Below are 24,418 nucleotides of genomic sequence, written 5' to 3'. Positions count from 1 at the left end.
CATCGCAGCGCATCGCGTGCATGGTGCTGGTGTAGCTCGATTCATACTCGCGCCTCGCGGTCAAATTAAATGGACGGGTGCGCGGCACAGCGAGCGGTCCGGCAAGTCATGCCGGATGTCCAGGAGGGGCAGCAGCGCGGCCGGGACTGCACGAGCTCCTCACCTTCCCTCTCTAGGTGATGGCTGGATGTTGAAGACAAAGCTGACATGTGGGGCCCACGCGTCAGCGAGTAGAGGGAGAGAGGCAACAGAGATAAATATGTCATTTCGCATGCTCTGTAGGCCTTCTCAGTCTCACTGTCATGCTGCACGTGCCCACCTGGCGTGCCATGTTAGTAAAAATGGCAAAAACGTATAATGCTCACTGTTTGCGATAGCAATTGTGTAGGAGCACGTATAAAACTGGCAAACGACGGAGTGTCATCCGTGAGGTATCCAAGCGTGATGGGGTCAGGAATGGAGGGGCGGAGTGCAGCGTTGGAGGGTGCTTCCATAATTTGGATACTGTCAGTGACCATGCTCAACGTGAAAATCTAGGCCTCTTTGAAATGCAAAAATACTTTATAAAAAGTTAAAAACTCAGCTTATTTTTTTTAGGAAGCACGAAAATTTCCGGTGTTGAGGATCCTAGTGTCAAAATCAGAACTTTCACATTTAGACCCCCTTTAAAATGCAGAGTTTTTTCTTATTTCTGTGTTTTTTTTTGTGTGTGAAAAAGGGCATAAACTGATTCTTGTGAAATTCTTATATAATTTCTATAAAATTCCTACGTAAAGGGCCCTTATATAATAGTACACCTTCTAGGTTTTTATACTAAAAACGTCTCGAAAGCATCCTACTCAAAACTTCTCGAAAATAACCGAATTAGTGGGCTCTTCTAAATGAGTTGTTCATCCAAGAACTGATTCATTCTTTATTATAGTGGGATCAGCTTTGTGGTGAAATGTTATAAAATTCATGCGTAGCAAAGGAGCCTTAGAGCATCTCCAAGAGACTTTCTAAATCTCATTCTCTAAATCATCATTTAGAGAGTCATTTGCATAAAAACCGTTTATATATATTTTCACTCTTCAACAGTTTTTCTATACCTCGTGGGCACTCTAGAGAGATATTCTTGTCTTCTATTTTTTGCTAACGAAAAATTCAGAATAGAAGATAGCTATATTTTAATAACAATTTAGAAAAAACTAGTGGAGGGTATTTTTTTCACCAAAATCTATATTCCTAGTATTTAGGAAGGATATAGAGAATCTCTTGAAATTGCTCCAGTAGTACGCCTTCTAGGGTTTATACACTAAACATCTCGAAAATATCCGTACTGAAAACATCTCGAAAATAACCGAACTAGTGGGCTCTTCTAGACTAGTTGTTCATCCAAGAACAGATTCGTTCTTTATTATAGTGGGATCAGCTTGTGGTTGTTACGCCGTGAAATGTTGCACGGTTCAACTTGCACCTGCGGCTTGATCTTTAACCAAATAGTTCCTCAAATCTAGGACTAGGAGTACCTGGTAATGTAGACAAAAATATAAAATGGTGCGTCATTGCCCTTTGAACGAGAACGACACGCTCCAGTCTTCACTCTCCATCATCCTACTCGGCCAAATTCTAATGTGAGCTGCCGTGCTCTACTGTCGGGCAATAGGAAATCATTCTGTAAACCATAAACCGCAGCAGTGTGGAGCTGAGCTACGGGGTCCAGAATGGATGATGAAGGATACAGAACACGGACCACATGACACAAAAGAAGCCACCAATGCACCGAGCGAAATTTGCCTAACGCATCGCAGTTTCTACTGCATGCAAAATTCAATTTTCCTCCACCTGTATTTGCTTTATATCATACAAACAAAACTGAAATCCTTCCCCAGAGTACGTCCCCTAATTGGATAGATGCCTCTCCGACAAAACCGAAGAACAAGCTCTGCAGAAAATTTGTACCATGGTGCTTCGGGAAAGCACTTGACATGATAATACAGCCATGAATCCAGTTGACCTGTAGGCTAAACTCTTCGCATTGTGAGTTGCTAGCCCTACTAAAGATTCCCCTACTGAAGATTCTCCTCCAGTTCAGTATTCACTTGCACAGAGGTACCTGTGAGCATACAGGTAAGAAAATTAAACTGATATACAAACACACAAAAGTTAAGAGTTGAATCGTTTTAAACAGTATACAAGCATTGTTAACATAGCAACTCATGATAATGGCAGCTCAATGCCACAAACAGCAAAGCTATCCATAATGGCATGTGATGCCCCCAAAATGGAAAATGTGAATGGCAACCTCTAATACAAAGGGCAATTTACCTCACAGAAACGTTCAAAAAAAATTACCTCACAGAAAAATGGGCAACTAACATTGTGCAAGGCAAACAGATACTCATTATCAGCTCTTGCAACCACTAAAAGAATCTTGAAGAACATTGATATCCAAATTGCGGCCTGCAGCAAAATGGGCATGCAAAGATTACAACCAGTTCAGAATTTGCAAATGCTGAACTACTGAGTCAACTTTTGAGGTTTTACCTATGACGACTATCTTGTTCATGCGAGACTCTGTCTCAGACCATTTTCGAGCCGGCACAACTTCATAAACTTCCCTCACTGCCTGCATAAGGGCAAAATCAGAAATCAGTACTGGCAATCCCTGCAACAAAATTAAGTATACTCAATCAACTGCCCTAGCTATTGGGTTTAAGGGAAATACAAAAAATGGATGATAGCTTTAGCTGATCATGCAGTTCTTTCAGATTCTTTGTATGATGTAACAACCTGTAATGTATGAACTTGGTCTGAATCATGGATATATAAAATCCCTTTACAGCGATATATGTCCATACTAGATTTTTTTTCCCAAAGAAGATCTTCAAGCCAAGACTCCACCTGTAAAAAAACAAACCTCAACAGGGTATCAGACAAATATGCAAAAGGGACTGATAATTGGAGTTTCAAGTTCAGGGGGGGGGGGGGGGGGGGGAGGGGTCGCTAAGGCATGGATACTAGAAAATATTAAATAGTCGTTTCCATTTAAAGTACTGAATTTTGTCAATTTATTTAGTCCATCTTACAGCCTGACAGAGAAAGTGCAGAATATCTTGTTTTGATGTATGAAGAAATATCTATATTCAAAATCGCAAATCAGAGACAGGAACAATTTATCCTACGAAATAAGAATGCTACTTGATGTGGAACAGTATGTGAAACAATTCAAGACATACTTTGAATAGCAAACTATGCACTTTATGTCAACTTTGTATCCTTGAATAAGAAATATCTTTTGAGCCCCCATTTTCTGTATGCAAATGTCTTGATGTCTGACTTCATTACATGATTCTTTTGAAATGGTTCATTTAAGGAGAGAAAGTACCTTAGCCAAGTTAACAGAATCCTGCTCATAGATGCACAAGGTGGAAATACTGTTATCATGACGGCGACTAGGTGGCACTGATTTACTATAGTCGAGCAGTTCTTGCAGATGAGATGAATTCTAGCAAAAAAGAAGGAAGAAGTCAGAGTTGCATCCCTACAAGATCAGACAAATGCATATTTCTAGCATATATAAAGCCTTACAGTGGACAAAGAATCAGCTTTGCAGAATTGTTTTCAGGTTGTTCTGTTGGTTTTCAAGTTTCCATTCAGTTAGATAAAACTCAGAACATATAAGGATAGTGTTGATGAGTCATGTAATATTTTCAATATCTAGCTTATGAAGTATTGAGGATAAATTGCATTGCCATATAGTTGCTCAAGACTTCAACTTGTAGAGGATACTGCTAGTTAGCCCCAAAGTTCACTGACTTGTTGGTTTGATATATCCTTCATAGTCCTTATGATATAGTCCATCTTTTTAAGCAACCTACGGCTATAGACTATAGAGTTAAAATGACCTTTGACAATAAATATTCAAGTTGCCTAAGACGTCAAAGAACATTGGCATAATTAAGATGAAAAGCTGAATTTAAGTTCTTAACTAATTTACTAACCTTGGCACCATATGCTTGCCGGTTAAATACTTCATTCAAGTCAATCTGGCAACGGACAGACCACACCACTGTAACCAGAGCATTCACATCATGAATATGTTTTTCCAAATCCTCAAGGTTGTCCTCCACTAGGTCAATTTTGTTCAATATCACAACATCCTGTGTTACACGAATTTAACATGTAGTTATTTGGATACTGGATTTATGAACTCTAACTGCAGATGCAAGGATAAAAAAAAAGGAAGCTCCAAATTCTAGAAGTCAATATCCCAAAAATAAACCATGAAATTACAGAAACAAGAGAGACACAAAGGACAAGTTACCGCAAATGCAATTTGATGAAATGCTTCAGGGAATGAGGAAGAGTTTTTGTGCTCATCAATCTGAACCCTGAAGTTTTTTGCATCAATAACCTGCCAATAGATAACTAAAAAATATATTAAAAAAAAAGTCCAACGTGACATGATATTCTAAATTGTGATCTTAAGAGCAACTAAAGGAAGCCAAGAACAGATACTTTGCAGAACTTTTAGAGTAAGGTCATGCATGTGATCAGCAATAGTGTTTTCTACATCTCACAAAACGGTAGTTGACAACTGATCAAACAAAAGAAAAAAAACAAATGTCACAAGGCTTAACTAACCGTAATAATAGAATCCAGTCTAATTGACGACTCCAATTGATCGTCTAGCCAAAGAACAGAAACAAGTGGAGCAGGATCGGCCAATCCTGTTGTCTCAAGTAATATATGATCCATTCTGCAGGATACCAAATCACTCCAACATGTTAAGACAATTTGCATCATCATAGTTCAAAAGGGTGCTACCATTCCAACTTATAACATTGGACCAATGCAAGAGCACAACATAATATATCAAAAAATGAAAAAAAAAAATTGAACACTAGAGCTTCAAGCAGACTAGATAAGGCAAGCAGCCATCATTAGCAAAAGATAATCGGTCTCCTGTTCACGAATAAGAAGGGTGTTGTGAGCCAAAAACAGGATGTCAACAATTTAGAGCTACAGCCAGGACGTCAATATCAAATCAAATTATATCACCAAATAATTTGGCCATATCAACAGGTAGATAAAAGAACCAAAAGGATACAGAAAGGAGGGCCCAAAATTCTGGAATCCTAGGCCACACTTGAATCCAAGGTATCCTTGCGTAGATAGGAATAACTGTATTTTACCTATCCTTTCTCTGCACAAGCTGCTCAAGTGCTTGAACCAGACTGTGTTTTACAGAGCAACAGACACATCCATTGGCCAGCTCCACCCATTCCTCGACAAGTGCACCACCTTGCCCCTCATTGATCATTGCCCTCTCGACCCCAATTTCCTCCCCGAACTCGTTTAGTATCACAGCAATTCTCTTCCCATGTTGCTCATTCAAGATGTAGTTAACTAACTGAAAGTTCCAAGTCCAAATAGAAACTGTCAAGTCAAGTCATTAACCAGCTAATCGAAAAACTGGCTAAGAAACTTAACATAACACTGCATTAATAGGTAGTACATAACTACATAAGTGCTACCATGAGAAAACATAAGGTGAGCTACACCTAAGAATCAAGTAGCAGAAAACACTGAACCGAGGATGACAACTTTCAGGGGGGCTTTTTGTGATGAACTAGTAATTCTATAGTTTGTAATCATGATAGGACACAAAATATATCAAACCAGGATTCAGTTTCGTGAGATTAAAGGTATGTATCACTTTATCAGCGAGACTTCGTAGAGCGAATATTGGGTACCCAACAATTTGCCTCTGATTGTATGCAGCTCATGTATGCTGACGCGCCTATTTCACCAAACACAGTAGTGGGGGAGAGGCGGCGGTTACGCCGTTAGGGTACGGAACAAAATCTCACCGTCGACTTGCCGGCCCCGAGGTAGCCGGTGATGACGGTGACGCCAACTGGCGAGGCGTCTGAGGGAGCTTGCGCCGGAGGGTACGGCACCCGCGGCGGGAGCTCGACGGCGAGAGGAGGGCAGTCATCGTCGTCCTCCATGGCGGCGGCGAAGAGCGCAGAGAGACGGGAGCGAGGGAAAGCTCCAGAGCTGCTACGTCAGATCAGCATCCGAAGGCTCTGAGAAAAGAGACTTTTCCCTGTGTGCCATTATAAAAGATCGCAATCCCCTGTGTGCCCCTGGAAAAATTCAGCGGTCTTCAGCGCCACTGCTACAACTTTTTCGGGTCCTCTAGGCCACTTCCGTCAGTTCAGGCTCTAACGCCGTCAAACTGTAGATGTGAAAAGACGAAAATGCCCTTAAGTTCAAATATGTTATCAATTTTTTTTGAGCATCTTAACGACTTCAAATGAAAAAACTCAAAACTAGAAAGTTGTAGATCTCGTCGAGATCTATAATTTTTATATAAAAATTATTTTCATTTAATTTCGCAAAAAACTATGATGATTTTTCTAAGATATATTAATCATATCAAATCATATTTTTTGCGGAATTAAATGAAAATAATTTTTATATGAAAATTATAGATCTCGACGAGATCTACAACTTTCTAGTTTTGAGTTTTTTCATTTGAAGTCGTTAAGATGCTCAAAAAAAATTAATAACATATTTGAACTTAAGGGCATTTTCGTCTTTTCACACCTGTAGTTTGACGGCGTTAGAGCCTGAACTGACGGAAGTGGCATGGAGGACCCGAAAAAGTTGAAGTAGTGGCGCTGAAGACCGCTGAATTTTTCCAAGGGCACAGAGGGGATTACGATCTTTTATAAGGGCACACAGGGAAAAGTCTCCTGAGAAAATATCATGCGCCCGATTATTTGTGCGTCTATAAAATTCTAAATCGAGGCATTTTTCAACTTTAGCGAAGAGAAAGGTATTACCGGCATCCCGCGCAGGCCCAAGCCCAACAGTGGCTAGGGATCGGTCGGTCAGGAGACTTAGAGGCTTAATTTATTGTTTATTTGGTATTTTTTGAAATAGATATAGTTCTTTAATTATAATATTTATAGGGAAGGATAAATACTTGTAATCTGGGATGATTGAAATTAAGCAGAAAGCAACAATTAAGTTGGTGGCTTTCCTTGGGAGCCGGCCGTCCCTACCCTCTATCCCTCACGTGAGCTCTAGGGCTGCAGCAGCAGCCGCCGCACTCTCGCCGCCATGGCCCCTCGCCGACGTCGAGAGTACAGACCACGTCTTTCCCTCTTCCACCCCTATAACCTACGTAGCAACTCCGATAGGGCATCGAGTCCTATCAACCTGGTATCAGAGATGTCAGGCCCTAATCCCACCAACAATCTGCCGCTGCCACCGATCACCTCCGCTGTCGCGGAGGTCACCACCTCGCCGCTGCCACTTGCCTCCACGCCCGCAGCCTAGATGAAGCATGCGGCATAGATGACGCCGGATCAGGTGGTTGTCGCCATCGGGGAGCTGACTCGCTCGGTGGCTACCATCCAGTCCTACCTGGCTGGCGCGCCACTGCCGCTGCCGTCGTCGTCACCGCAACCGGCTGCAACCACCCTACCAGTGGTGCTACCGTATGGGATGCCCTACTCCAACACGACGGGCGTTCCCATCCATCTCCTCCGGATGTCGCCTTCCCCTTCGTCGATTCCATCATGGGCTTTAGCCTCGACCAGCCCGGTGTACACCATGGCGACCTCTCCGGCTACGACATTAGTAGTGCCATCGCCCACTACCACCGCTGTGGTCTTCCACGAGGGACCCCAGGGCGATGGCTTTTTCTATGGGGGTTCCGACGGCCCCGTCCATAGGCAGTGTTCTGGAGCCCTTCGTCCAGGGAGCGCATGGGGCCCCTCAGGGTGCTCACCGTCCGCATTTCTACAAGCTCGAGTTTACGACCTACGACAGCTCTGAGGACCTCCTGAATTGGCTCAATCACTATGAGCAATTTTCCCGAGGGCAGCGTACCCTCGCCTCAGATCGCACCTGGCTCGTGTCCTATCATCTGACTGGTGCAACACAGATATGGTATTAGGCCTTGGAGCAGGATGAGAGCATGCCCACCTGGGACCATTTCAAGGAGCTGTGCAATCTGCAGTTCGGGCCGGCGGTTCGTAACACCCGACTGTCCAAACTCGCTCGCCTTCCGTTCACCTCCACGGTGCAGGACTACTTGGCTCGCTTCAACGCCGTGCTCTACCATGCCCGTAATCTCCCATCCCCGTAGAAGGCTGAGCTGTTTGTGGGTGTCCTCCCTGAGCATATCAAAGTCGACGTGGAGCTTCAGGAGCCCCAGGACCTTCAGACGGCCATGCATCTGGCCCGAGCGTTCAAGCGTCGGGCTAACGCCACTATGTCGGCCACATGACAGCGTGGCGCCGGCCACCCCAGCGCCTAGGTCTTCCAGTGCCCCCTCGACCCCTGGCGCCCCCTTTGGTAGCTCCCAGCGCGGCTGCTGTTCCAGCAACAGCAGGGTCGACAGCCCCTGCTTGGCCTTTCCGTCGTCTATCTCCAGCCGACCAATTGGAGCGTCGCCGCCAGGGTCTCTGCTATAACTATAATGAGTCGTATGTGCGTGGCCATGTGTGTCCACGACTCTTTTATCTGGAGTCCACGGATTTTCTTGACGACGAGGTTCCTGCGGAGGTGGCTATGGTAGCAACCTTCTAGGAGGATGTCGCACCCCAAGAGGTTGTTCCTGCCGCCATCCAGGAGCCCACAGCCCAGCCCACCGTCTCCCTGTATGCCATTGCTGGCATCCAGACTGAGAATGTCATGCTCCTCCCGGTCCATGTTCATGCCCATTGTCTCGTGGCGCTCCTCGACTCGGGCTCGACGCACAGCTTCATCAACGCCGACCTCATGCGCCGCCTACGCCTCTCCACCGTGCCCCATCCTTCCATGCAGGTGCTGGTGGCTAACAGGGATCGTGTGCCCTACGAAGGGGTCGCCCATGACGTCGCCCTCACTATTGGTGGGGAGGAGTTTACCATCAGCTACGTCGGCATCAATTTGGGGGAAGGGGTTCAATCTCATCCTCGGCGTCGAGTACCTCCGCACCTTGGGTCCTATTCTCTAGGGCTTCGAGGATCTGTGCATGGCATTCACCCGTGGCGTTGAAAGCTCTAGTTTGGTTTTGGTGAATTGATGAAACCCTAAGTGCTAACCTAGTTTATCAAGTGATCATGACATAGGTAGCATACTTCAAGTAGAGAAGCTAATGAAGATCATAGCATGACAATGGTGATGGCATGGCGATGATCAAGGGCTTAAACTTGAAATGAAGAAAGAGAAAAACAAAAAGCTCAAGGCAAAGGTATAAACCATAGGAGCTATTTTGTTTTGGTGATCAAGACACTTAGAGAGTGTGATCACATTTAGGTTTGATAGCCATACTATTAAGAGGGGTGAAACTCGTATCGGAATGCGGTTATCAAAGTGCCACTAGATGCTCTAACTTATTGCATATGCATTTAGGATCTAGTGGAGTGCTAACACCCTTGATAATATTTGTGAAAATATGCTAACACATGTGCACAAGGTGGTTGTAGGGTTGAGATGGGTTTGGGTCCCTCTCTCCCTCCTGCCGAGCTTGCGAGGCGGGATTCGGCGCTTTCGGGAAAATGAAATGTTTATTTTCTATTGCGCCGGATGCAAAATTCTTGGTGATTGGTACATTTGAGCAAGGGTGAAGAAGTTAGAGTTGAAATGGAGTTGGTCGAAATGTTGCTGGCGTCGGTCTACTGACCGGACGCTGGGTCACTCAGCGACCGGACGCTGAAAGGCTGCGTCCGGTCGAGCTGTCAGATGGCACAGTAGGTAGGGTTGAGCACCGGACGCTGGTCTGCGTCCGGTCAAGGTGGACCGGACGCGTCCGGTTGGAAAAACATGCCTCGGGGAGCTTACTGAAAACGATCGGACGCTGGGGCTTCAGCGTCCGATCAGTTTTGACCGGAGCGTCCGGTCAGCGTCATAACCGTTGGGATCTGACGAACAGTGTTTGAAGGAGATGACACGTGGCATCCATCGGGCGACCGGACGCTGAGGGCCAGCGTCCGGTCAGTTTGACCGGAGCGTCCGGTCAGAGCGCGTTTTGCCCAGTGAAGGGGTATAACGGCTCTATTTGATGGGGGCTCTATTTATAGCCCCATGGCCGGCTCAAGGGTAGTCTCTTGCACATTTTCATTGACATAGCAACCTTGTGAGCCTAGCCAAAGCCCTCCCACTCATCTACATCATTGATTCATCATCATAGTGAGATTGGGAGTGATCCAAGTGCATTGCTTGAGTGATTGCATCTAGAGGCACTTAGTGATCGTGTTTCGCTGCGGATTTTGCTTGTTACTCTTGGTGGTTGCCGCCACCTAGACGGCTTGGAGCAGCGAGGATCGTCGAGTGGAGGTGGTGATTGTCTCCGGCTCCGATCGTGGTGATTGTGAGGGGTTCTTGACCTTTCCCCGGTGGAGCGCCAAAAGGTACTCTAGTGGATTGCTCGTGGCTTGTGTGATCCTCATCTTGTGTTGGTTGTATGGCACCCTATTGAGGGTTTGGCGTGTGAAGCCAATTAGCGCGTGAACCTCCAAGTGAGTGAATCGCCACAACGAGGACTAGCTTGCCGGCAAGCAAGTGAACCTCGGTAAAAAATCATTGTCTTCATCATTGATTCCGAGGTGATTGGTCTTCATTGTTATTCATCTTTGTGATTGATTGGTTCTTCATCTACACGGCGGTATAACTATCCTAACCACTCTCTTTACTTTACCGCAAACTAGTTGACAAGCTCTTTAGTGTAGCTAGTTGTGAGAGCTTGCTTGCTTGGTTGGTGTGGCTCTTTAGTTAGTCTTTGAGAGCACACTAACATAGGATAGTGTCTTTGCTATTGTGTGAATAGACACTATCTAAACTAGAATTGTGGTAGGTGGCTTGCATTTTAAGTAGGCTAGTGCAACACTCGCTTCGCCTCATAATTGTCTAACCATTTGGTTAAGTGTTGTTGTAGAAATTTTTATTAGGCTATTCACCCCCCCCTCTAGCCATTAGGACCTTTCAGGCGGGCGACGTATTCTATGGAAGGGCATTGGCTCTCCCCGCGGCGACATTTGGGAGGCAACCACGAGGGACGGTCATGGCTACCCCATCACAGCCCCTGCTGGACCGCCTCCTCCACTAGTTTGGGCCAGTCTTCAACGAACCACAGGGGCTGCCATCGGCGCGACCATATGATCACCGCATCCACCTGCTTCTAGGCACAACACTGGTCGCGGTTCGTCCCTACCGCTACCCCCATCTATAGAAGGACGAGCTGGAACGATAGTGTGCAGCCATGCTCACCCAAGGCATCATCAGACTGAGCATGTCCCCGTTCTCCGCCCCCGTGCTGTTGGTGCGCAAGGCGGATAACTCATGGCGTTTCTGCATCGACTACCGCGCTCTCAACACCAAGACATCTAAAGACAAGTTCCTGATCCTGGTGGTTGATGAGCTCCTCGACGAACTGCATGGCGCCAGGTTTTTCACCAAGCTCGACTTGCGCTCGGGCTACCATCTGGTGCAGATGCATCCTGACGACGCCACCAAAACAGCGTTTCGCACACACCATGGGCACTTCGAGTTTCTGGTGATGCCATTCGGCCTCTCCAACGCTTCGGCAACGTTCCAGGCCTAGATGAACGATGTGCTTCGCCCCTTCCTCCGTAGGTTCGTGCTGGTGTTCTTCGACGACATCCTCATTTTTAGCTCTTCATAGGCAGAGCACTTGCAGCACATCAGCATCGTCCTTGACGTGTTATGGGTGCACAGGCTCCACCTCAAACACTCCAAATGCTCATTTGGGGCCTCCTCGGTGGCGTACCTTGGCCATGTGATCTCAGTGGGCGGTGTCGCCATGGACGCCGACAAGGTGGCCGCTGTGGTGTCATGGTCGACCCCACGGTCCACCCGTGGCCTACATGGCTTCCTGGGCCTTGTCGGCTACTATCAGAAGTACATCCACGACTTCGGCGTCATCGTAGCCCCACTAACTCGCCTCCTGCGTGAGGATGCGTTCGCTTGGTCCGATGAGGCGGACATGGTGTTCCAGGCGCTCAAGCGAGCTCTATCTATAGGCCCCGTACTCTAGATGCTCGACTTCGCAAAGCAGTTCACCATGGACTGTGATGCGTCCGGCGTCTGGTTCGATGCGATTCTCCACCAGGACGACGGACCGCTCGTCTTCTTCAGCCGACCGTTCGCTGCACGTCATCTCAAGCTCGCTGCTTATGAACATGAGCTGATCGGGCTTGTCCACCACTGACGGCCATACCTATGGGGGCGTCACTTTTTGGTCCGCACAGATCATTATAGCCTCAAGTTCCTGCTAGACCAACGACTCTCCACTGTGTCACAGCACCAATGGACCAGTAAGCTGTTTGGGTTCGACTTCATCATGGAATATCGCCCCGGACGGCTTAACACTGTGGCGGATGCTCTGTTCGGCCGCGACGTCGAGGACGGTGCTGCTTCAGGGGTGGTTGTGCACTTGTTGTCCACGCCGACATTCGCCATCCTTGACGACATAAGCGTGGCTACAACAGCAGCCGGGGACGCTCAGCTTCTCCTTCAGCGCCTCTAGGAAGGCGCGCTGGCCGCACCTTGGCGCGTCGACGACTCCCATAAACAATGGAATTATACAGTACGAAATAGCAAAAAACAGACTAATTCGATTCTAAAAATAGATAATAGATATGGGCTTTCTGCTCAAATTGTCCCGACAAGGAGAGATATGAAATATTTGAATCAGGTCTCCTGCTCCACGGTGCTCGCATATTCGTGTCAGCTTATGATGACCTGCGTCATCAGGTGCTCCTCCTGGCTCACTCGACGGGCCATGAGGGAGTCCAAAAGATGCTCCATCGCCTGCGCTCGGACTTCTACATCCCCGACGACCGTGCTCTTGTCAAAGACTTTGTGCGGGCGTGCACCGTGTGTCAGCGGAACAAGACGGAGTCCCTATAGCCCGCCGGATTATTACAGCCCCTCGATGTCCCGTCCCAGGTTTGGGTGGACATCTCGATGGATTTTATCGAGGGCCTGCCCAAGGTCGGTGGTAAATCCGTCATTCTTACGGTGGTCGACAGATTCTCCAAGTATGCGCACTTCATCGCCCTCGGCCATCCATACTCCGTCACTTCGGTTGCATGTGCATTCTTCAACGGCATTGTTCGTTTGCATGGGTTCCCTTCTTCCATCGTCAGCGACAGGGACCCGGTTTTCACGGGTCATGTGTGGCGTGACCTCTTCAAGATGGCCAGCGTCACGCTCCGCATGAGCACGGACCTTCCACCCGTAGACAGACGGTCAGTCTGAGGTGATCAATAAGGTCATCGCAATGTATCTTCGGTGTGTCATAGGTGACCGGCCGCGAGCATGGGTGGACTGGCTGCCCTGGGTGGAGTACCGCTACAATACCTCCTTCCACACAGCACTACGCGCCACACCTTTTGAGGTGGTCTATGGCTGGCCACCCCCGACCATCTTGTCCTACACGGTCGGGTCGGCCAGAACGGACACGGTGGACGGCCTTCTTCAGGAGCGCCGACGAGGTGCTCGCGGAGATTCTGAGAAAGGACTTCTCCAAGCACAGCAGTTGTCTAAGAAATACTACGACGTATCCCACCGTGACCGGGAGTTTGCCATCAAGGGATTGGGTATGGTTGCGCCTGCTCCACCGCGCTGCCCTGTCCCTTGAGCCCCATGCCAAAGGAAAGCTTGGCCCTCGCTACTCCGGTTCGTTCCAAGTGCTGGAGCACATCGGCTAGGTGGCGTACCGCCTCCAGCTTCCGGAGGGCGACCGTCTGCATGATGTCTTCCATGTGGGGCTGCTGAAGCCCCACAAAGGTGATCCCTCAGCAGCTCCTGCTCCTCTGCCGCCGACATCGGATGGCCGGCTGTTGCCAGCTCCGGAGCGCGCCCTTCGTGCATAACTTCGGCGAGACGTGTGGCACGTGCTTGTCAAATGGTGCGGCCTGCCAGCGGAGGACGCAACATGGGAGCCTCTCTAGTATCTTTGCGACGTCTACCCCGACTTCAGCTCGAGGACGAGCTGTTTGCGCAGGCGGGGAGAGATGTTATGACCGACATCCCCTATGCCAGGCGCAGGGCCAATAGTGGCTAGGGGGTCGGTCTGTTAAGGGGTTTAGAGGCCCAATTTATCGTTTATTTGGTATTTTCTTAGAGATAGATATAGTTTCTTAATTATAGCATCTATATGGAAGAATAAATACTTGTAATCTGGGATGATTGGAATTAAGCAGAAAGCAATAATTAAGTTGCTGGCTTCCCTTGAGAGCCAACCGTCCCTGCCCTCTCTCCCTCACGTGAGCTCTAGGGCAGCAAGCAGCAGCCGCCGCACTCTCGCCGCCACGGCCCATCGCCGACGTCGAGAGTACAGACCACGTCCTCCCCTCTTCCACCCCTATAACCTGCGCAGCAACTCCGGTAGGGCATCGAGTCCTATCAAAAGGTGATGCATTTTTTTTGTTAGGTGATGGTCACCATGGCATTATTATGTTTCAAGCGAGCTTCCGTGGGAGCCATAGGACTCCCTTCGTCTCAATAAAAGTCGTGTAAGTTCTGTAGAGATCAAACTTTCCTAAATTTAAATTTGTTTAAAAAATATTAGCAACTCTACATAAGCTTATCATAAAATATATTCAATAATTAAATCTAATAATACTTAGTACATATTATAATAATATTAATACAACAACAACAACAATGAGAATATTAATAATCTATTATATTTATTTATTTAAAGTTAAAATTGTTTGGCTTCTCGAAAAATGAGAATGATACCTTTTGTTGGATGGAGGGAGTTGAGCATTACTCAAGAAGCTACAGCCGAAATCACTCGAGAAATCCTTGGGCTAAGCCATGTTTTCCTTCACATTTCTGTATTTTTCCCACTTTCAATAGTTTTGCCCAATGAAAATGCTAACGCTTGATTGAGCATGTATTTAGGCGGCTCCTGCACTCAAATTTTGCTCTTCTATCACTTTATTAGTGACCATCTTCTTCTGTTACTGAATAGCTGAAGCAACGAGGTTTTCTTTTCTGAATAGTTTTAGAACGGAGTGTGTTGGTTAACAGGCGTTGCGTGTCAAATCTTATCGCGTTTTTTGTGCCCTCTTCTTTTGCAGTACTGGTTCGATGAGGAGATTCAGTCGGTTTGTTTGCTCCTATCATGCAATGCAATCAGGTGGCTGTGTTGATGGTTGCAAGCAAACAGCTATTGTTCAAAGGAGCATTTCAGCTGCCTTTCACAACTTCTCCTGCCAGTACATTTTTTGAAAGGAGAAACGTTGCTTTTCTACAAGCTGAAGGCTCTGATTTCGCCTCTTTCAATGAGGATACCCTACCAGTACCTAATTACCTTGGTCAGCTATATTCACTGATTATTTTTTGTATGTCTCATCACATACTCTTATCTTCTTATTAGGTAACCAAGCTTCTGGATATGCTAACCCCAACCAATTTAAGGGCCTTTATATTTCTTTAACCACCCTGACGACAGTGCACTGAAAAGCAAGTAGCATATACTCGTTGAGAGCAACATTTGCTACTACAGTATTAGAGTAGAGACACAGAGGCATGATTTGTACACACATTTCGGGGCATGTAAAAAAGCAGTAGCCTTTCCTTGAAGAGTGCAACCAAAGCTTGGCTGGTGTGATCTTTTGCTCACTATCCAATCAACCCGGGCAATTATTGCAGTCTTGAATTCACTCATACATATAGTGAACACTAACTTTGCATCTGCCAGCAGTCCAGTATCATCATCTAGTAATAATATGCCGAGTTAACGAGTTAGTATTAGCGACCTTCAGCACCTCTGATGGCAGTTAAAGAAAAGGAAAAGGTCCTAAATTACTCCCCTCAAGTTGGCATATATCCAGATTACCCCATAAACTTACATTTGGTTCAATTTACTCCCTCCAACTATTTCAGTTGGTCTAGTTTACCCCTTAACATGATTTGTTATTTTTGTTTTTCGACGTATTAGTTGAGTCTTAATATCAACTTTTGTGATATGATAGAGAACATCGTAAGTTATGTTAGAAAAATATATCTTAACTTTTTGCCACTATTTTGATAGCTTAGGAAATTTAATAATAAATTAACACTAGAGATACAATATCGTATAAAACATAATGATGAAAAATTCATAACACAAAATGCAATGTCCTCTGTCACCTCACAAAATTTGAAACTAAAATATAATTTGTACATAGGATAACAAAAAAGAAAAATCTCTTTAAGGTGTTAGTTGGACCAACTTAAATAGTTGGAGGGAAGTAAATTGAACCAAATGTTAGTTTGGGGGGTTATTTGAACATTAGCCTGAACTTGGAGGGAGTAATATGAACTTTTTTCCTAAAGAAAAAGAAGAAGAAACAAATAAAGAGCATAGCCACAAAGTCAAAATGGCTAACCACAATTTATGGCATCTTCGCAGCTAGTGGTTGCCGACTAATCCGGTCACAAGCACCCAATTAGAGCTCCTATCTTTGAGACCCCTCTCGCCTGTCTAATTTTAGTAGCATTGTAATGACCGCTGAAGCAGGCAGATCTGGATCTGTCCTGGCTGCTAAAGAAAGGTTGGTTTAAGTGGTTACAAGGCAACAGAGCAATGGCTCCGTGTGCAGTGGTGAGAGGTGTCTGGTTTGGTTGGGCACACATTTGTGGGAACCACTAACAGAAGTTGCCTGCACACCTATGACACCAATGCCCTCTCATGGCTTTGTTTATGGATGAGTATATTATGTATATATCTCCTCCCATTGTCTCTGCAAGCAAGTCATTACCCAGAGATGATCAATATTCCTCTGCAAGTGTATATATATACATGCATATCCTTCTCGTCGCGAGTTGGAGTGTGACCCTGGGCCTTTGTCCTAGATGCAAGAAGAGCTTGTGACAGCTCATTTCCTTCTAGGCTTTGGCTTGTGGGTTGTGGCACCTGCTATTCCAAGGATGTCTAGGGACATCATTAGCTGATCAAAGATCTTACAGTTTGTTTCGGAGTGAAATTGGAAGTAAAAAGTAGTGCAATATAAAATGCCCTGTTGATTGGAGGCGACCAATTCATGTCAATGCTAATGGAGACTAAGAAATTGCTCGGTCAAGAACTATATACAACATCTCCTCTTACAACTAATTGTAAGACAAATGGAAGCTAACTGGCAAATCGACTAATTATGCCCTTATGCTCTTTTGATCCACAATGGTATTCTGAAATATATTTTCTGCAAGCACCAGGAAGACAGTCATGACCATGCATGGACCACTGCTAGAAAGTACAATGCAGACTCTTGCTTGAAGCACATCAGCTTGGGTCTGCACTATGCAGAATCAAAGCCAACAATCACAGACTGCACACCGATTGGCTCTGCTATATAGTAACTGTGGTCAAAATGAGGCCATCTCCTAATCTTTCGCGCCATAAAGAAAAGAGAAGCCTTGCTCGACTTGTGGGTTAGCAGCATCGAGAGCTCCACCGAATAGGATAGGATGGGGAAGAAGACCGGCATATGGCCGTGCGTGGTCCCATCCTATTGGCACCCATAAAAAGAGGTGCTTGGAGATCGCCATCGCATCTGCTTCTCAAAAAAACCGTAACCATCAAGCGTCACAAGAACTGCTTGCATCTTGGCAATCGTATAGCAATTATAAACATGCATGGTATTCATACAGTATATATACACACGCGCGCTTCTGCACAATGTACCTATGGAACATTGTTCTCTGAATCTCTGATGTGCTAGTTTACTGAACTGAAGCAAGGAATGTGCTACTAGCCTACTACACAGATGTGACCTGAACAAACGCGCGCGATGAGCACAGCTGGTAACACCTCCGGTCCAAACAAGAGAAGGATTAAACTCCTGCTGGATGCATGCGAACTCTGTGCTCTGGAATTGTGGACTATAGAATTTCGGCAGCCGGCAGGAGTTGCAGCAATGAGCAAGTGTCCTGTGTGCCTCCTAAAGCAAAACTAGTTCAACGAAGCCGGCAAGAAAGAGACATGAGCAACACAACAATCGCGTGAGCTGTCTTCAGCAGTACTCTTTAGAGGCTTGTCCAGTGTTATAAGCCGGCTTATAAACTATCTCGGAGCAGGCTTGCTAAAGCAAGAGTGGGGATGAAACAGAGAGAGAAAGGAACGGTGAGTGAGAAGATTTGTCCAGTGTTCTGGTGGACAAGTGAACAACCCCTCTGCACACTGCACTGACTGATCCCACATACCATCATACACATGCATGCCAAATCTCTTTCTTCAGCAGTACCTATTGTTGCATAAAGATTTGCTGTTCCACTGTCCTAACCAATCATTTTGTCACTAAGACTTAGTTTGCAGCTCCTGAGCTTCTATCACTGTACTCGTCGGCCCATCCCTTGCTTGAAGTTGCTGCTCCCCTGCTGTTTCGCTTGGCTCACATACTCGATACCTCCATTGATCTAGCTTGCACAACACAATGCCTTCTAATCTTTATGCACAATTTGCGTTGCTTTGCTGTCTGTCAGAGAGAGGTGCAGTACTGTACTCTTGTTGCTTGCTTCTCTCTCTGGTATGAAGTGAACCGTAGCACTAGCATGCAAAGCCACCAACCAGTAGCATGACAGTACCTTAGTACACTGAGCATGCAGCGGCTGAAGCAATTGGTTACTTTGAGGCAACAATTACCTCAGGTTGGTGAGCAAAAGTAGGAGCAGAGCAAAGGCTAGCATTGACTCAGAAATTCACGGGGAATTGCTAATGGACTTGAGCAAGCAGATGGTAAAGTTAAAAATAACAAACTGACCGAGTAAGAAGATGGATAGCTTTCGAGCTAATCTTAGCATCCGCTAAACTGAACCAACTCGGCTACTCGAGCTCAGAATATCATCAAAGGCAGGCTTATTGATCTAGTGCCCTGAAGAACAGAAATGCTAAAGGAAAAAAAAATTAAGTAACCTGGGAGAAAACTCGAACTCTTCTTCTTAATCTTCCTCCTCCTCCAAGATTCCCTTAAGCTTGGAAAAAATGAATTGAATTGAATCAATCTGTACAGAGCCCCCATTGATCGCTTGCGGATCAAGCTTGGTTCAGTACAGCCATCGCAGCCGAGCTTCAAGCCTCCTCCGGTGCAGCCGGTGGGAAGTTGAGATCAAGGAACCCGTCCGCGGCTGCTGAATGCTGCTCCTGGTGGTCCGCGCCGGCGCCGTTAACGTAGTACAGCTCGACGTCGTCGGACTCGGAGGGCATCAGATGCGATCGCTTGTGCCAGCCGAGAGCCTGCCCCGACGCGAACACCCTGAAGCAGACCGCGCACTCGAACTTCGCGTCGCCCACCGCTTCGTCCTTGGGCTTGCCAAAGCCGATGGCCACCGAGTCCGGCGACACGGAGGGGGACAGTGTGTTGAACGACGCGTACGTCTCGGTGCTTGGCTCCGGCGTGGAGGACGCGGCGGCGGGGGTGACCTTGGGGGAGCTGCAGCTGGCGTTGATCCGCTTGTGGCTCGCGCGGTGGCCGCCGAGCGCCTGGTACGAGCTGAACACTTTGCCGCACCCCGGGCACTCGTACCGGGTCCGCTTCGGCGCCACGAGATCGCGTCGCTGCTTCGGGGAGCCTCGCTTCCTCCTCTTGGCGACGCGGCCCTTGATCTTGGCGTCGGCGGACTGGAGCAGAGCTGAGTCGTCGTCGGAATTGTAAGCGTAGCCGCTTCTTGGGAGTCCCGCCTGCTTCTCCGCGCTCTCGAAAGGCTCCTCTTTGGCCGGCGAGCTCCACATGCCGGTGTCGCGCGAGAGCATCAGCAGGCAGAGCGCGACGTCTTCCGGCTCCTTCTCGAACCCGCTCAGCATCGGCGGCGACGGCGGCACGGGGGCAGGAGCCGCCACGCGCATCGTTCGGCGCCTCCGCCTAGGGGGCGCGGACAGCACCGTCAGAGCCGCCGGCGCCGCCGCCACAGGCGCCTCTATCGGCGTCACCATCTCTGTTTCCTCTGCTTCCGCCTCCTCTGGGACTGGGACGAATTCCTCCTCTTCCACGTCCACATCATGCTCGTCGTCGCGATACCTGCCGCCGGACGCATGGCTCCGCATGTGCCCGAACAGAGACCTCCACGACGAGAACAGCTTCCCGCACTCCCGGCACGCCTTGTGCTGCTCTCCATCGCCATCGCCAACGCCATGTTCGCCATCCTCCTCGTTGGCGAAATCGGATAGCCGCCGAGTCTTCCTGGGATTCTCCCTCAGCCCGTACCCGACCACTCCATTGCAGCTCCGGCCACCGTTCGGCGAAGCACGCCTCAGCTCGTCGTCGGCGTGAACCTCCAACGCCGCCTCGCCGAGCGAGATGCGCGATCTCATGTGTCCTCCGAGCGACCGGCCGCACAGGAAGCTTTTCTCGCAGACCTTGCATCCATGCCTCGCCGCCGCAGCAAGCTCCACGACATCCATCACGAAGCAAGAAGCTGTGGGATTGATTCGGGATCGAGGGATCAAGAAACCGACCTGGAGGCCATCAGGACGCGATCGGGAGGAGGATCCGCGGCGCGTCGAGCGTCGGAGATCTGGGAGAAAGAGGGCGAGAGCAAGCTTGAGGCTAGCAGAGTGCTGAAGGAGTAAGAGGGGAGGAAAGGTAGGGTGGTGTGGTTAAGCGGGATGGCGGAGGTCGTGATCTGCTCGGAGGTTTTGTTGGGGCGACGGGTGCGGTTGGGGCCTTTGGGGGGAGGAGAAATCCATGCATGGAAGCAAAGTTAAAAACCGATAGGAGAGAGAGAGAAGAGAACAACATGGGCCCTGCAATGGAGACAGAAGGTAGGTTACTTTAGAAGATAAAAGGGATTCCAACATGGAGGGCTGCCACATCATAGTTTAATGACGTGTTAAATCTACGAGGAAGACACGTGGCCCTGTGGCAATATCACAGCGTTTAAAGGGGTTTTCTTAGGCAATTGTAGCGGCACTGTTACGTGTATCTAAATTGTTAGAAACCATGATGTTTTTTTTTGCATGATAACAACTGTTGTGGTAACTCTATACATGCCACGAGTAAATTTGGTCTATATATAGAACGAGACCAATAACTTCTAGAGGCCCTTAATTTCTATGAGGTACTATTTCTTCTCTAGAGATGGCATGGTGTAATAAGCTAAATTGTCATAGTCACATTCTATTACAGATATATCCTATAATTTATAGCATTTTAAATTAAAAAATATGTATATAAAATATTTTGACATAATGTTTCCATCGGTGTCGGTGGGTGGACAACGAACTAACATTAGCAAGATGTTCAGCAAAGGGATTCAAAAGATGAGAGCTAGAAGCAATTAGCTGAATCTATGTGAGAGATTACCAAGTTGAGACCCCTACTATGAAAAAAAAACATACAACCAACGCCATCCTGAGCTCTCTCCTTGTGCATCAGGTTTCAAAGTTGGAAACCAATGATCCAATCCCCCCCCCATAGGTAAGAGGGGAGAGAGAGAGAGCCTCGTACAAAATGTCACTACTAGGAATCAGGCCTTGGCCAACGCCTATATTTGGTTGCAATATGGCTATTTTGGTTGCAACTGGAATCAATTGCATCTAAGTCTGGTGGTCGATAGATGGTTGCAGTTGGAACGGTGCAATAGCCTCAGGCAACCACTGAAGATGTGGTGTTGCAACAGATTTTGCTATTGCAATGTAAAAAAAAGCCTACTGCAACCAATACTTGGTTGCAAGAACAAATATTGCAACGATTAGATTGGTTGCCTAAGGTTCTATAGCCACGAAACACTTGGCTGCAATATTTCATGATTGCCACGAACGAAAGTGTTGCAATAGAAAAGTATTGCCACTCCAAAATTACGTGGCCATATGGTCATATTACTGCAAAGTGTGATCCATTGCATCAAAGTGCTTTTGCAACGTATCAGATATGGTTGCGATAGATGATATGGTAATGCAACGAACTAGTCTTCGAGGTAATATATGTAGGTTGCAACGAATTTGTGTTGGTGGTAATAGAGGCCACATGCAACAAACAATTGTTGGTGGCGATAGATGATATCATAATGCAACAAACTAGTATTCGAGGTAATATATGGAAGTTGCAACGAATTTGTGTTGGTGGTAATAGAGGCCACATGCAACAAACAATTGTTGGTGGCGATAGATGATATGATAATGCAACAAACTAGTATTCGAGGTAATATATGGAAGTTGCAACAAATTTGTGTTGGTGGTAATAGAGGGCACATGCAACAAACAATTGTTGGTGTCAATAGATGATATGGTAATGCAACACATAAAGTTCGTCGCAATAATGCATATTGCAACCAAAATCAATGGTTGCCTATTATTCTATCGCAACGAGGGGAATTTGAATAGCAGTTTTTAGATTATTTTCTCAGCATGCACATCACATATAACCAACTGATACATTCATTAATTCAAATTTTGTCTCAAACCAAAGTAACACACAATGACCAGAATTGTGCTTTAAAGAACATGACTACAACTAACAAAATAAAGAAACCATATTTAACTTAGTTCACAACATTGTTTAGCATATAATAAATCGATCTAATAATGAGTTCGCTGGTTGCTCCATCGACAATCAGCTACACAACCACAAATAAGCATCTTTGTAACTTGTCATTCTTGTTGTGGCCGGCCATCAACATTAAGCCATAGAAGCTTTCTCTAATTGTTTTGGCTGTCCGAGTTTCTCTGCGATTCATGAAAACATATATGATTAAATTAAAGGAGTAATTAGCAATCATAGAACAAGAGAAATTGAGATCAACCCTAGAAGGAGAACAACTGTGTCTTGTCACTGCTAGGAAAAAATGTTTAACAATTCAATCTATAAATAAATTCTGTGAGAATCCAATGGGACACTAGAGTTGTCAAATGTAGTTTATTTATCCCCACATGTTAAACAAAAGCAATAGCGATCAGTTACTGAATCATCTTAAATGTCAAGTGCAAAACAACTGTAGTCAGTAAAGAAATTGGAATGGCAAAGTTTATTAAATAGACATGGTAAACATCACTTGTTTCTTTACTGGAGGGCATACACAACAGAAGGCATAGGAAAAAATCTAGCAATGACATGGTAAACATCACGTGCAGATCAAGTTATGAGGATTCAAATCAAAACATTATTCATACCTGCTGATTCTTTAACTGATTACGAGTCCTCAATAGCTGATCGGAACTAACAAAACTCATCGTTGATCCAGCAGCAGCATTAGTTTTTGTAAAAATATTCCTAGCTGAAGTACTCTTTGCTTTTATGGTGTGAGGTGCAACAACTTCCTTTTCTGTAGTCATTACGCTTTGTGGTTCAGCAGTCTGCCACAAAGAAACTTTGGTGTAAACAAAATGCATTTCATTTGGAAGCATGTGTCGGGATCATACAACAGATTACCTGTACAGCATCAGCCTCTAAGCGTGGTGGTGTGATGAAGTTCTGGTTAGTAGGTCCATTTGAAACCTGTGTGGGGATCATGGTTCCAGACATAGCCTGTGCAGGACAGAAGGCAAGGGAAATTAGAGGAATACGGAGCTAAAACAATAGTTGAAACATGTTTCAAAGGGGATACCTGTTGCAAAAGCTGACGGAATTCTACCCTCATTTCATCCATTTGTTTCTTACTTTCTTCCTTATCTTTTTGCCTTGCTGAAACTTCATTTGCAAGCTGTTCTTTTAGTTCTCGAACCTCTTCTTGGTGCTGCATTCTTTCTTCTTGGGCATCCAATTCAGCACGAGCTGCATCTTCTTCTTTTTGTTTCAGTAGAGCTCTTCGTGTTGGATATTTCGCCATGTAGCCACGTCCATGAGACTTGTATGATTTTGTTCCAAGAGTTTTTGAGTAGTTGAGTTGGAAAACTAAGTTTTCCTCCTCAGCTGTAAGAAAAGGCCTATCCTTCCCTCTTTCTACATTTGTAACTTCGATGCAAGCTTTTTCCTAAGTGTAACATGTCAAACAAATTAGGAGCATGTAAGATTAAGAAGTTCCAAATTTTAAGGTAAACATGCTGAATTTTAATGATGCAAACATACACAAAGAACTCACATAAACATCCCTAGCTTCATCAGTTGACCATTCCCCATTCTTGGTGTGAGTTTTCATCCAAAGTTGCAGATCAGTAGGTTGTTCACCTGTAGCACGGTTTGTCTAAGGTGCCAAAAATGTAGCATTAGGTGATGGCCATATATTTCAGAAAGTAATCTACATATTATTTAATGTAGTTATTACCTGTTCGAAACGAATCTGGGAAAATGGTTTCGCTCCCATGAGATGCTTAGTCTTTTGTTTCTTTCGGTTTTCTGAATTCTTTGTGCTAAGTTTCTGCAAAAGGTGAATGAGCATAGTGCTGTTAATTGCATTACAAAACCGGGATTAGTAACAAATTTGGTCACAAACAAACCTGGAATTGCTCAGATCCAAAGTATTGGATCAAGTAGTACCACTCCACGAT

At 46.1% G+C, this 24,418-nt stretch overlaps 2 protein-coding genes across 2 annotated transcripts; both read right to left on the bottom strand.

Annotated features, from left to right (window-relative positions):
* Nucleotides 1–1,771: 1,771 nt before the first annotated feature.
* LOC136547131 (uncharacterized) lies at nucleotides 1,772–6,065 on the bottom strand. Its single transcript, XM_066539101.1, has 10 exons — nucleotides 5,856–6,065; nucleotides 5,178–5,395; nucleotides 4,627–4,741; nucleotides 4,307–4,396; nucleotides 3,984–4,142; nucleotides 3,368–3,487; nucleotides 2,773–2,883; nucleotides 2,527–2,608; nucleotides 2,335–2,442; nucleotides 1,772–2,095 (listed from the first exon to the last, which is right to left on the bottom strand). The coding sequence occupies exons 1-9, from the start codon at nucleotides 5,994–5,996 to the stop codon at nucleotides 2,387–2,389; spliced, it is 1,092 nt and encodes a 363-aa protein (XP_066395198.1). The 5' UTR covers nucleotides 5,997–6,065; the 3' UTR covers nucleotides 1,772–2,095; nucleotides 2,335–2,386.
* Nucleotides 6,066–18,707: 12,642 nt separating this feature from the next.
* Nucleotides 18,708–20,471, bottom strand: LOC136547130 (zinc finger protein ZAT9-like). Its single transcript, XM_066539100.1, has one exon. It carries the CDS (start codon nucleotides 20,396–20,398, stop codon nucleotides 19,070–19,072), a length of 1,329 nt encoding a protein of 442 aa, XP_066395197.1. The 5' UTR covers nucleotides 20,399–20,471; the 3' UTR covers nucleotides 18,708–19,069.
* Between the last annotated feature and the right edge of the window lie 3,947 nt (nucleotides 20,472–24,418).

The sequence above is a fragment of the Miscanthus floridulus genome, chromosome 3, assembly GCF_019320115.1.
Source record: "Miscanthus floridulus cultivar M001 chromosome 3, ASM1932011v1, whole genome shotgun sequence".
Classification (NCBI taxonomy): Eukaryota; Viridiplantae; Streptophyta; class Magnoliopsida; order Poales; family Poaceae; genus Miscanthus; species Miscanthus floridulus.
Note: the sequence above shows the minus strand (reverse complement) of the source record. Positions and strands in the feature narration are given on the sequence as shown.